Source organism: Barbus barbus (genome assembly GCF_936440315.1).
Source record: "Barbus barbus genome assembly, chromosome: 49".
NCBI lineage: Eukaryota > Metazoa > Chordata > Actinopteri > Cypriniformes > Cyprinidae > Barbus > Barbus barbus.
Genome location: NC_136727.1, coordinates 4,757,101 through 4,770,616, shown reverse-complemented (window position 1 = coordinate 4,770,616; position 13,516 = coordinate 4,757,101). Strand labels below are relative to the sequence as shown.

The 13,516-nt window shown below is 36.4% G+C and overlaps 2 protein-coding genes across 2 annotated transcripts in view; one reads left to right on the top strand and one right to left on the bottom strand.

The window, feature by feature from the left end:
• Window positions 1-13,516, bottom strand: part of LOC306867871 (centromere protein P-like) — a 61,018-nt gene that overhangs the window by 42,896 nt on the left and 4,606 nt on the right. Inside the window, exon 6 of the mRNA XM_079413804.1 lies at window positions 8,932-9,028. Coding sequence (XP_079269930.1) covers window positions 8,932-9,028 — 97 coding nt within the window. The remainder of the gene's footprint in view (window positions 1-8,931; window positions 9,029-13,516) is intronic.
• LOC306867868 (mimecan-like) lies at window positions 401-6,067 on the top strand. The gene is made up of 6 exons (XM_079413800.1): window positions 401-834; window positions 3,184-3,268; window positions 3,480-3,644; window positions 4,297-4,499; window positions 4,719-4,811; window positions 4,899-6,067. Exons 1-6 carry the CDS (start codon window positions 694-696, stop codon window positions 5,064-5,066), a joined length of 855 nt encoding a protein of 284 aa, XP_079269926.1. The 5' UTR covers window positions 401-693; the 3' UTR covers window positions 5,067-6,067.

Sequence of the window (13,516 nt, the reverse complement as noted above, 5' to 3'; positions counted from 1 at the left end):
AACTATAATTAAAGAATTTGTTAAATTTGGACCTAATTTATCCTAATGTCCCACTATCTATCCCAATTACCACTGTCCACCCATTATCTTGTTGTAGATTCCTGCAAAAACTAATTAAAGTACTCTTTTTTTCTAGTGAATGCACTGTAAAATGTTATCAAAGCTGGATCCAACATGAAGCCAAAATTAAAATGAACAATATAGAATGGCTATTGAAAGATGGACAACTATAATCAAAGAATCTGGACCTGATCTATCCTAATGTCCTGTCACATTTCTGTTACCATTATCCTCCCACTGTCTCATTGCTTTTCTTGCTTCTCTGAGTAGTTTAAAAATTTATTAGAAAAGCACAGAATGAAAGAAAAGCCAAATATGCCTCAAACTAACAATACTTTTCATTGCCTTCTGCTCTATTTTACGAACTGTTTTTTTTCCCAGTGGACCACAAACATGGCCAAACCCTGCAGGCAAAACAGTGGTCTGATCAGCTCAGATGGGAATGCGAAGGGTTAAGGTCTGTTCCATAAACTCCCACTTAAGGATCTCCTCTGGCAGCCTGTGGTGGGGCTTAAAATTCTCATTTGACAGATCACATTTTACTCACAGGCACCAAGAAAATAGCCAGCCACTGCCTGCACTGCGCTTCTGCTCTTTAACGTGGCAGAACACATCACGGAGTCTTTAGATACAATGGGGACGAGGCTGCGAATGCTCATATTTGCATCATGGGTGCTCTCAACATCTGGTGCACACTATCACACTCACAGGCATCACAGACTGCAGGATGTAGCACTTACTGAGGAAATCGATGTAAGGGCACAGAGGAATAAGGTAAATTTTGTATTTTTATTCCATGATTAATTGTTATTTTACACAAGGGCTGACAGAACCGATTATTTAGAAATGGGTTTGTTTTTGTCTACTGCTTGTCCAATTTATATCAGCTTTTTTTTTTTACCAAGTTTGGGTTAATTTGATTCAATTTGTATTTATCTTAATTGAACTTGTTCCCATTTCAACATTTAACTAAACCATATATGACATTAAATCTAATGCAATATGTCAAATTTATATTTACCAAAAATTATATCCATTATAATTAAAAAATCAAAAGTAAATAAAATATAACAAAATGCCCTAAATAAATATTATATATTTGTAAACATAAACATAAAATGTGTTTTTGCATGTGTACTGTACATATACATAAATACACACACACACACATATATATATATATATATATATATTAACATAATATATAATATAAAAATTAACCAATTAAAACGTCACTAAATATTTAGTACTAAGATTTTTACACTACAGCATTGCAACCGATTTAAGAAATATATATATTATTTCAATTAATCTTGTACAATGTAACCAATGATTCAAAACTATGTTTATACACATTTCCAGTAAGCTACGTTACTTTTAAATGTTTTTGCTTTAGTTTAACTAAATAATACCCCACATTTACTGGTCTACATATGTTACATTTCCACCATTAAGCAAGATTACTTCTATACTCTGACGATTTTGAAACTGTACAGTTTTGTTCAAATAAACAAAACTCAACAGCTGTCCGGCACTGTGTGGAAGCTCTCTGATTAGTCAGCAATCTGTTCTGGAGGAGTTCCCTCAGGCTCAAATTCTCCCACCCACAGCTTTACGCTAACTCATGGGGTCAGACACTGTCTGGGTGATTTAACAGATGCCCGAAGACACACAGGTCCAAACAGATGCTCGTCCCAACAAGCCAAAAGAGATAACAGTTATTCATGAACAGGATGTAAAAGGAGTAGTTTACTCAGAAAAATAAGTTGTCATCATTTTATCACCCTTGTGTTATTACAAACCCTCATGTTATGACTTTCTTTCATCCATGAAACACAAAAGATGTTTTCCATACATCGATAACAAACAGAGATTAAAGCTTCCAATCTTTAAAAGAAACGCAAATATGCCTAAAAAGGGTCATAAATATTTCCCTTACAACTCATGTGATTTATTTCACATCTTCTGATGCAATACAAGAGCTTTCCGTGATGAAAAGATACAAATTCAAATCACAAATTCAAAAACAACAGCCATGTTTCTGAATGCTACTCAGTGATTCAGATGCAATGGTAAACAGTTCACCGGAGGGGAATATTGTCAGAGAATAAGATAAATGTCATGTAAAGCTCTCAAAATGGCTTCAATAGACTTTCAAAAAGCTCACTAGTCACTGTTTTTATGAACCTTGACAACTTCAGTTATCCTTTATTGTATCTGAATACACAGGACTTTCTCCATCCAATTCCTCCTTTTGTGGTCTAGAGAAGAAAGTCATACAGATATGGAAGCTTGTTCCCGCTACTGAATAAAAAAAAAAAAAAGTTAATTGTAACGTTGTATCTCACAATTCTGACTTTCCGTGACACTTTTTTTAATTGCGTGATATAAACTCTAAATTTAGAACACAATTCCAATTTTTTTTTTATATCTCGCTATGCTTGTGAGATATAAACTCGCAATAGTAAGAAAATTGTCTTTTGTTTCCCTCTGAAATGGACTTTAAAGTCACAATTGCAAGTTTATGTCTCACAATTTTGAGAAAAGTCATCAGAATTGTGAGGAAAAAGTCTGTACTGCAAGATATAACCATGACATTGTGAGAAAATGTCAGAATTATCTCTTTTATTTTGTGGCGGAGCAGGCTTCCATATATAGGTTTGCATACTGAATAAAAAAAAAAAAAAAAGGTAATTGTGACTATCTCACAATTCTGACTTTTTTCTTGCAATACAGACTTTTTCTCAGAATTGTGAGATATTGCGAGTTATGAAGTCCAATTCTGAGAGGGAAAAAGACTGATATTTTCTCATAATAGCGAGTTTATATCTCACAATTCTGACTTTTTTCGCGGAGTTGCAATTCTGAGAAAAAGATTCAGAATTGCGAGATATAAATTTGCAGTTAGAAATATAGAAAGCCACAATTACCTTTTTTTTTTTATTCAGCGGCAGAAACAGGCTTTCATAGGCTTGAAACAACATTACAACAGAAAATGTATCTTTGAGCGAACTTTTTGTTTGATATTAATGCAAAATTAATGCATAAATACAAGATGTTTAACCTGAATGTGGCATTCTTGTCAAAAAACCAAATGTACCAACTAATGAAGGCATTTTACAGAGAGCGACGGATGACAGCAACGCCCTTCTGCCTGCCGACACCCCCGATGACTCTGGCACAATGCCACCAGTAGGAGACCCTTCAGGTAAACAACTGACGCCTGGTTAACTGTCTATTAGGAATGAGTGATGGGCTCTTTTTAAAAACCACATGTTGCTCACAAGAGCCTTTATTTGTTCATGAGTTATGTCTATGGGAGTGGGAAGTGGCAAAGAAAAGAAGCAATGTGTGTTTGCCTATCCACCTATAGTTTCATTAACTTGCCTGTTTTGAATAAAATCTTGTACATGTTCCAGACCTTCCAACTTGTCTGCTGTGTGTGTGTCTAACTGGATCTGTCTACTGCGAGGAGGTCGACCCAGATATGACATCTGTGCCTGCTCTGCCAAAGGAGACAAACTACCTCTACGCTCGGTACAACAAGATAAAAAAGATAACAGCCAAAGATTTCGGAGATATTGGTGAGATCTTCCTGACTTGACTTGCTCTAGCATTCTCGTTGACCGCCCTTTTCTGTTGAGGGAATAAATACAATTCTTGTGGACAGGATAAGGGATTACCCCAAAGGAGAGCAGGAGGCAAACAGCTGCTTCTTTTCAGAAACAACCCAGAATCCATTTCACCCAAAAGATTTCCAAATGTTAAGGGACATGATATACAAACCACAAAGTGATCGCATGAGATTAAGATTGTGAGTTGTTCCGTTGCATAAAAACATTGATCACATTGAACCACAGCATCCTTCAAAACATGCATGTTGACAAAAACGTGGTAAACTACTCTGTTTGCACTGCAGCAGTGCATCATGGGTACAACAAAGTTAGCAAGAGGAAGAAGTATGCGCTTTCAGGGGCCTCATGCATCAAAGGCTTTCAAAACACTATAATATCTTATTAACCAAAATGAACAGAACACCACCATAACTAACAAACAGACATACAGTCCTCTACTGCCAAAATGTATTTGATAATTTGTTGAATATATAAAGGATATGCACACACACACAAATTGTGTAATTTCTGAGCCAAATTGTCCAAGTGTTCAACATACGTTGCTTAACCTTCACATAATGAATTTAATGCTCTTCTGTCCATTTCCATTCATTTACTGTAGTGACTCTGAAGAGAATCGACTTCACTGGAAACATCATTTCTGAGATTGAAGACAGTGCGTTTGCTAAGCTTACCATGTTAGAGGAGCTCTCGCTAGCTGAAAATCAGCTGGTCAAGTTACCAATTCTACCGGCGAAATTAGTCTCCTTCAATGCTAATCACAACAAACTGAGAACCAAAGGAATCAAGTCAAATGCTTTCAAGGTAAAGAGCCACAAATTACACTACCTGTTTGAAAACACTACTAGCCAACCCACAACCTTTTGTTTTTGGGCTTGCTACTTTTTTTGACGTTCTGAAGTGACTTTTTAAAAACCTTAACTTTAATAAAGTTGAATTAAGCAAGACAAAAACAGCCTTATTTGCCTATACCCTTTGGCTCTCAATATTCCAACTTAGAATTCTGATCTTCTTCACTTCCAGAAATTAAGCAAATTGGCACATCTGTATCTTGCTCACAATGAACTGGAGGCCGTTCCTCTGATTCCAGAGTCTGTTCGCACACTTCACCTTCAGGTTAGGAAGTTGTTTTGATTTCTAACACCACACAAAACCCACAACGTCTTGAAAGAACTCTAAACCTCTCTACTGTTGTGTTTTCAGAACAATAACATTTCAAGCGTGACCGTGGACACCTTCTGCAAAAGTAACGACACATACTACATCCGCCCCAACATGAACGAGATCCGTATGGATGGAAATCCCATCATCCTCGGCCAGTACCCCACCAGTTTCATATGCCTGCAGTCTCTGCCAATTGGGCCATACTAATGAAAACCGAACCAAAGGTACTCCGCAGTGAGAAGTCCTTGGATAGCCAATGATGATGGCTAAAACCAAAAAGCAAAAATAATTCAATCTCCTGGTGCCTGAGCACAGATAATTATGCAAAAAGTTAATAATACCATGAGAATCTGTATTATATATCTAATTATGTAACAGCTGCCCAAACACTTAGATTTCCTTTTGATATTGACTCTGTAGATGAACCTAAACTCCAAGTCTTTGAAAGAATAACTTTATAGCCATTGTAAATAACTACTGGAGGCTACTGCTTAGTAAAATGTGAGATCATGAAAAACTGCAGTCAAGCTTCTAGTATTCCTCAGAACTCTGTGAATTTCTGACACTTTCTAGTACTGTTAAAATGTCTTTCTTTGGCTGAAATTAAGATGCCTGCTAAGTTAAATAGAGGGCGAGGAACTCATTCCAAGTTCCAAGTCACTGATCTTTCCCAGCAGACTTTTACTATAATATTTTGAATATTATTTATATGCTAAATTTGTAATTATTACCTATGTGTGAATTAAACATGAATAGACTGTACAGTAAAACATTGTATGAAATCAACATGTAATATTCACTTTAGTTGTTCAAATACACTTTTTTTTCTAAAAACTTGTGACTGGTTTGCTTTTATCTTTTATAACAACTATGTCAGACAGCAGTTAAAGCAAAGAAAAAAAATGCAGTTCCAAAAAGAGACCAAAACAACTATTTGCAAATTGCAAACCAATCAAACCCAAAGATTGTGCATGCAGAAAGTTCTGGAAAAAGTGGGGTAAATTTGTTCCATTTAACTGGCCAAATTGGCAGCCATTACAGCACAATGGTCCAAGCAAATAATGGAATGTTTTTCATACTGACTCGAAGGCTTCATTCCCAAACTTTCACTGCCATCGAGTCATGGAATTTGCTCCCAATCTGGCATTTACCAATCTTTCTCATACTTATGAAAGTCTTATGATATGTGCATATTAGGGGGAACTATGAATAAACAATTAAATAAATCTAAGAAATCGGGTGTCTTTGTTTTGGCTAGATATTGGTCTAAATAATCATATTCCTTCTATAACTTATTACAGTATTAAAGTCTCCCCGTAGTCAAAAATTTCTCCCTTAAAACTCATCTTTGATAATCAAAATGAAATATAAAAAAAAATAAAAAAATTCTTGTGAAAATAATTTACTCATACCTTAAAATAGCTTGAAAGTAACTCTACATCCTTGCCTCATTTACTATACGTGGATCTATGAATACGCAAATTAGTCCCGCATCCACTCAGTTACACCAGCCAGGGCCTTCTAATCCACACATAATGACTGATAAAACTGTTTCTAGTAGTAGACAACTACAGTGGATACTGTAAAATGTGTTAAAGTTACTTGACAATATTGTGTCCTCAAAATGCCTTGAAGACTACGGGGATCGCCCTTACGGGGATCGGACAATTTGCTATTGTCACAGAGATTTGACGATATGAGTATCGATACAGCTGCCCCTGTATCGATATTGTGGCACGTGTGCAGCAGTGGACCGCGCATAATTTGAATACAAGAACAAATGTTTAATAATGCATAATTTGAACAGAAGAACACAACTGGGTTGCCTGATATAAAGATATGTAATCCCCAAAACAGAGCTTCCCACTTGCGCAATAGGGAAAAATCTGCTAAGTGTGTTACTTATCTTTGTAAACCTGGCAACCATGTTTACACGCGCTCTCTCCACTGTGGATAAACGTGCTTGCTTTCTGAAAACACCGGCTAGCTGGCAGTTTAGCGATCTCCACTTAGATATTCTATTCTCAGAAAAGTGTACTTCATCAAGTGTTCATTTATGAGAGAGAGGGAGAGAGAGAGAGAGAGAGATGCTGTGTATGTATGAATTACCACCGTATTAACAGTGAAGCTGTGGCTTTAATACCTTTAGAAACATTGATATTGCCAGCTCCTTGTTGAGAAAGATAATGTAGCTCTTGAGCGATTAAGCTATTTTATTGAAAAAGTTGCGGGGTAGTGCTAAAAAGTTTGTTGCTGAATGTCTATGTGCGGCCGCAACGTGATCTGTTTGAGTGACTGAGTGTGTGTGTGCGTTAGATACAGTAGAAGCGTTCTGAACTAATGCGCTGTCTTCAATTTATATTTTTATTTTTTAAAAGTAGAGTGCGTTAATTTGTGCAATGATAACCTACCAGCAATGTTAAGATGATTTTTTTTATATATTATATGAGTACATTTCAATATAAATTTGTTAGAACGAGTACATTATTATTTATGGGCTTAAAAACAAGATGCAAGCAATCAGAGTATTGTACCTGGTGGGGAGTGTGCAATGTAAACATGACACATGCCATTACCTATATGTGACCCTGGACCACAAAACCAGTCTTAAGTCGCTGGGGTATATATATATATATATATATATATATATATATATATATATATATATATATATATATATATGCCAAAAATACGTTAAGTAAAGATCATGTTCCATGAAGATATTTTGTAAATTTCCTACCGTAAATATATCAAAACTTAATTTCTGATTAGTAATATACATTGCCAAGAACTTTATTTGGACAACTTTAAAGGTGATTTTCTCAATATTTAGATTTTTTTTGCACCCTCAGATTCCAGATTATCTCAGTCAAATATTGTCCAATCCTAACAAACCATACATCAATGGAAAGCTTATTTATTCAGCTTTCAGATCATGTATAAATCTCAATTTTGAAAAATTGACCCTTTTGTGGTCCAGGGTCACATATTGTACTGTTGTACAGTTATGGAGGCCCTTCCTAATGCAGAGGTCAACTGCTTGCTCTGCCTATAGTTAGCAATGGCCCTATAGTATGCAGTGTTTAATAAACAGCTGTTTTACTAAATTATTCTGAGGTGAAATTCAGTGCAGTCCCGTATCGTGATACATATCGTGATATGTATCATATCGTGACTTTGCTGGTGATACACAGCACTACAAAACGGAGGTTATTATTCAAATTAGCGGCTCTAAATTGACGTTAAACCATGGCTTCATGGGTTTTTTTGCTCTATTTTATTTTTGTGCTGCTAATATTGGTATTTTTTTGCATGCAATCTGTATGCAAATTTTTATGCTAATTATTGCAATTTGGGAAAAATGCGTGCCATGTTTGTACAAATGGAGAGAGGGAGGCATAATACATCACTGCTACATTATTACGAATATCAAATATGCAAATATCAAATTAGACACTCTGTACTGATAAAACACAAGAAAAATAAACTTACTGGTTGATCTGCATATTGGTTCTGCAAACCAATCTATCCCTTGACATGATTTTTTATTGAATTTTGTGACATAGCAAAAAAAAAAAAAGGGCCGTTTCTGGGGCAACCTTTGGGAAACTACAATTTTAAGGAGAAAATATTCAACAATGGAGCTGATTAATGGATTGGCACAAGGTTTGTCTAAAAACATATTAAAAACACCACACAGACAAATAAACAATATAAAAAGCTTGATTTTCACAACAGGGGGGCTTTAACTTATTATATTACATGGCTCTTTGAAAGTTATGGGAACAAAAAAGACAAAATAGCATTACTCAAAATGCTTAAATTGAATACAAACTTAAACAACAACAAAAGTCTGAATACTATGCCACAACCAACCGAACAAATGGTGCCACAACCAATCAGAGAAATTTTAACCCCCATTTTTGCACGTTTGTGTGTAGCAGCCACTGGACTTTGATAAAAGTCACAATTACTTTCATGATCAATCATTGCTGTCATTTCTCAGTACTGAAGAATTGTGCCCATACATAGTTGGTTGAGGACCTTATTCCCTGCTTCTATTGCTGGTTACCTGAAAGTGCTGAAACGTTTGACGCCTCTCCTCACATCTCTCAGAGAACGTCCTCAAGGTCCTGAAGAACAAGAGAAGATCTTTTGTGTCCTCCACTCTGCAAACGAAACAGAAGTTACATTAATACCCCAGAAAACCCATCACTGTATTGCTCACTTTGGTAAATGATACTTTCTAATCAGAGACGGTCTTATTTGATTATTTTTTAATGAAAAACATGACAGGGAAATTTCATTCTTAATGTAAAATTCAGCATTCAATATAGAAGGATAAACTGTGTATTTGCGTTTAATCCCCTTCACAGTCTGACGTTACGAGACACTGTGAGATTTTCCATAGATTTACTAGGGGCCCAGAAACTGTGGCACAGGACACAACTTTCCATGACTCTCGAGTCCTGTCTGTGAAAGGCCAGTGTTGTAATGAGTGATGGAAAAATGGCAAGTCTCTCAAAACTAAATGGATCCACTCCAAGATTAAAAGACAGCAGCTTAATGGCAAGAGCTGGAGAAAAGGCTCCCTGAGAATACCTAAACACCAGGCAATTAACATACGCCTTACATTTTTGGAATTTGGGTGAGCTGAAAGTTTACAAACATTAATCAACCATCTGGTCTGACTGACGTCTAGCGCTGTTTAAAAGAAACCACAGACAAATCACCCTCGCCGACGGATCTCATTTTGTAATGTGGGCAATTTCCATCGTATGCATTTCAGATTTGTTGATTGGGGACCTTGAATCTGAAAAAGTCATTTTAAACCATGCTTTCCTAGAATGCTAACCTTATAGTTTGACAGACTAAACATATTGAATGCCAGGATCGCTCTACAGACCGATTAATGGCAAATCAATGTTTGGCTCCTTTGTATAATTTCACTAAATTTGTCTTTTCAGTTTTTCTCATTTGCCTGGTTAGGCTGCCAAGAACCTGTAGCATGTACTAATATTAGACGTATAGGTTCCAAAAAAACTCATTTATTATGTCTACCTGTGTGGTTGTGCGTAGTTTCAAACGTCACACTTGTCAAAAATCAACACGTCAACAACAGAACAAAAGTTGTAAACGTGACAATAGAGTATACAGTAATGATAGCACAAAAACTCAACGTTTTAGCACTTTAAAACTTTCTCCCCAGACATGCCTGAATCCACTTATGTACCTGACCACAAGAGTGCTCAAAAATTCTTCTTAAGTTTACATGAAGCATAATGGTTATAAAATGCGTCTTCCTGAGACGCAGAGACAACTCAGACTTATGCGAGAATCATTATCTCCAGTATTTTTCCGACTCTCTCGTGCCAGGACAGACTCCCAGACCAGACAATATGATCCAGATGTACATCCAGCGACCAGGAGGCTGGCTGCACTTTAGAAATAGACCCAAACAAATTGCCGCCAAAACAGCAGCATTACTTCAAACTGTAATTTGTCATCCCAGCCAAAAAATCCTGTGACTAAGTGGAACAACTGTAGGAGATCTTATATTATGTCCAAAACTCTGAAATTTAAGCAAATTCATTAGTAATTCAAACATATAAATATAATGCCTTCGCATTTAAAGTAATTTTTAATAGATTGAGAGATCTACAGTGGTAACCAGAGAGTTGTTGGTTTGAACATCTGGAAAAAAGGTGAATTAATGGGATAGTTTACCTAAAAATGATAATTACCCCATGATTTACTCACCCTCAAGCCATCCTAGCTGTATGTGACTTTCTTCTTTCAGTCAAATACAATCAGAGTTATATTTAAAAATGTCCTGGCTCTTCCAAGCTTTATAATGTCAGTGAATGGCTGTTGATATTCAATAAAGTGCATGTATCCATAAAAAAAAAAAAAAGTGCTCCACATGGCTCTGGGGAGGGGGGGGGGGGGGGGGGGGGGGTTAATAAAGGCCTTCTGAAGCGAATCAATATGTCTGTGTAAGAAAAATTCCATATTTAAAACTTTATAAACCATTATCTCTAGCTTCCGCTAACTGTCATATGTGCGTTCACGAGAGCGTGGCGTTCCAGCAGATAAGCTCCGTGGGAATATGCTAGTCTTTCGAAACCCAGGTTTTGTTTACAGGAGCAAAGGAAGCAAAGTTTCCTTTGTTTAGAAAAGGAAAGCAAGTCTCCTCTTGGCTCATATCAAAATCATATTTTTCTTTACAAATCTTCATTTTGTACTAATTCATGACCGGTGTTTTGTTTTGCTCTCCTCTGTGTTTCCACGTTCAGCACTTCTCATTGGAGCCTACGCTACACCAATGTCCTACGTCATCTGCTGGAATGCCACTCTCGTGTATTTGCATATGACAGTTAGCAGAAGATAGAGATTACGGTTTATAAAGTTTTAGATATGGATATATTTCTTGCACAAACATATTGATTTGCTTCAGGAGGTCATTATTAACCCACTGGAGCCATGTGGAACACTTTATGGATGGATGCACTTTATTGGACTTCTATTGGACTATTGAAAATCAGCAGCCATTCACTGCCATTATAAAGCTTGAAAGAGCCAACACATTTTTTTTAACATAACTCCGATCGTATTCGTCTGAAAGAAGAAAGTCATACACACCTTGGATGGCTTGAGGGTGAGTAAATCATGGGGTAATTTTCATTTTTGGATGAACTATCCCTTTAACAGCTACCAAGTACCATAAAGCTACAGGATAAGGATAAGCCTTGCACCTCGATAACAAATTGACCATAAGATCAATAGAAGTCACAGGTTCAGACCTCAGCTCTTTTTTTCTTCAAGTACATTACAATACTGTACATGTACAACACAATCTAAATAGCCTTAACTTTCTAATTATCTTGGCTGTGTTCTCTGTGGATTGCTGGATACGTCAACATCAAAAGGTGTTAGTTTAATGGGAAGCGGTGTGCTGTACTTGTTCAAGTAATAATAGAAGACAGAACTGTGCTTTAAACCACGGGAATATTTACACTATAAACCAACAGGTAAACCAAATAAATCTACCTAGGACAACAATGGCTTTCATCCCTGAGGTGTCTGGTGGAGTTGTACAGACTGTGCTGCCTTACACGATCCAGAGTGACCTACAGGTGGTCCACAAGTTCGCTTTTTACAGTGCACACACTGTGGGGTGCTGTTAGCAGTCTATGACTTGCTGGTGCCATTTGTTGACAGTTTAATGAGCGGGACATGTTACGGACCGCCACCACAGCACTTTTAAAACATTAAATCCACACATCATTATGTTGGGTGCAGCGTTCTTCTGGACTCAAATGACTGAATCTCATTACAGCACAAGCAGAGCAACCGTCTATAAGCTTGCCTTGAAGCTGCTGTGTAGGAGCTTTACCACAAAAATAAAACAAAATAGAATTGAACAGAACAAAAATACAATAAAACAGAACAGAATACAGAAACGGAATAGAACAAAGCAGTACAGACACAACAGAAGCGAGAGAACAAATCATACAAAATAGAACTGAGAGAACAAATCATAAAAGAACAGAATACAATAGAACAAAACAAAAAGGAAAAAAACTGAACTGAAAAGAATAGAAAACAGAAATTTGTAAAAAACAGAACAGAAAAGATCACAACAGAATTAAACATAACTGGACAGAACAGAATAAGGCAAAATAATTCACAACAGAACAAAAAACAACAGAACAGAATGCAATGGAACAACAAGAAACACAACAAAACAAAGTACTATAAAACAGGACATACAAAAACTGAATAGAATACAATAAAATATAGCAGAAAACAGAATACAACAGAACAGAGAACAACAGAATAGAACTTCATACAACAGAACAGAACATGATAGAATTCAATCTTTCACAAATGATCTTCCTTAAAAGATGAAGCTACCACAGATATGGATCACATGCCTAATGATCAGAGACATGTATTTGTTCATTTGGCTTGGACCACGAATAAACAAATCCTTCAGCTGCAAGTATAACAGAAACCCCTCAAACACATAAACAAAGCCCTTATTTGTCTAACGATGGAATATTTTTGAGGTTATATTGCATTTTGCATGAATGCTGCCTCATATGAAAGATTCTCAAGAGTACATTGCCGTCAGTCAATCAGCCAGCACTGGGATCTAACCTGATCTCGCAACCCTTGTCAATCAGTCCTCAATGAGAAAATCAGACCTCTGTGGGAACTCTCCCACATCGCGTTGACAACAGCTGGTCAGGGTTCACTCAGCATCTTGCTAATGAGCCACACAGATACATTTATTTCCCTTGTATGGAGTTTTATTTGGATTTGTATCTTTTTACAAGACTAACATAAAGCAGAATGCTCTTCTTTGTTCTATGATGTCTGGGAATTCAATTGCCTGATGTTTACTTACACGGTAGGTTTTATGTTGTGTAACCTATTGCGCAATCTGGATTTTCTCCTAATGGGATTTCTGTTGATTCAATTATGCATAAAAGCAAGATACAACATTTTGTGAAGAGTACAAATTATCCATAGAATCTACTTACCTTTAAAAATAAATGTTAAAAATAATTGCATTAAAGGAATAGCTTTTCCAGTAATGAAAATTTACTCATCCTCAGGCCATGCAAGATGCAGAAGAGTTTGTTTTCTCT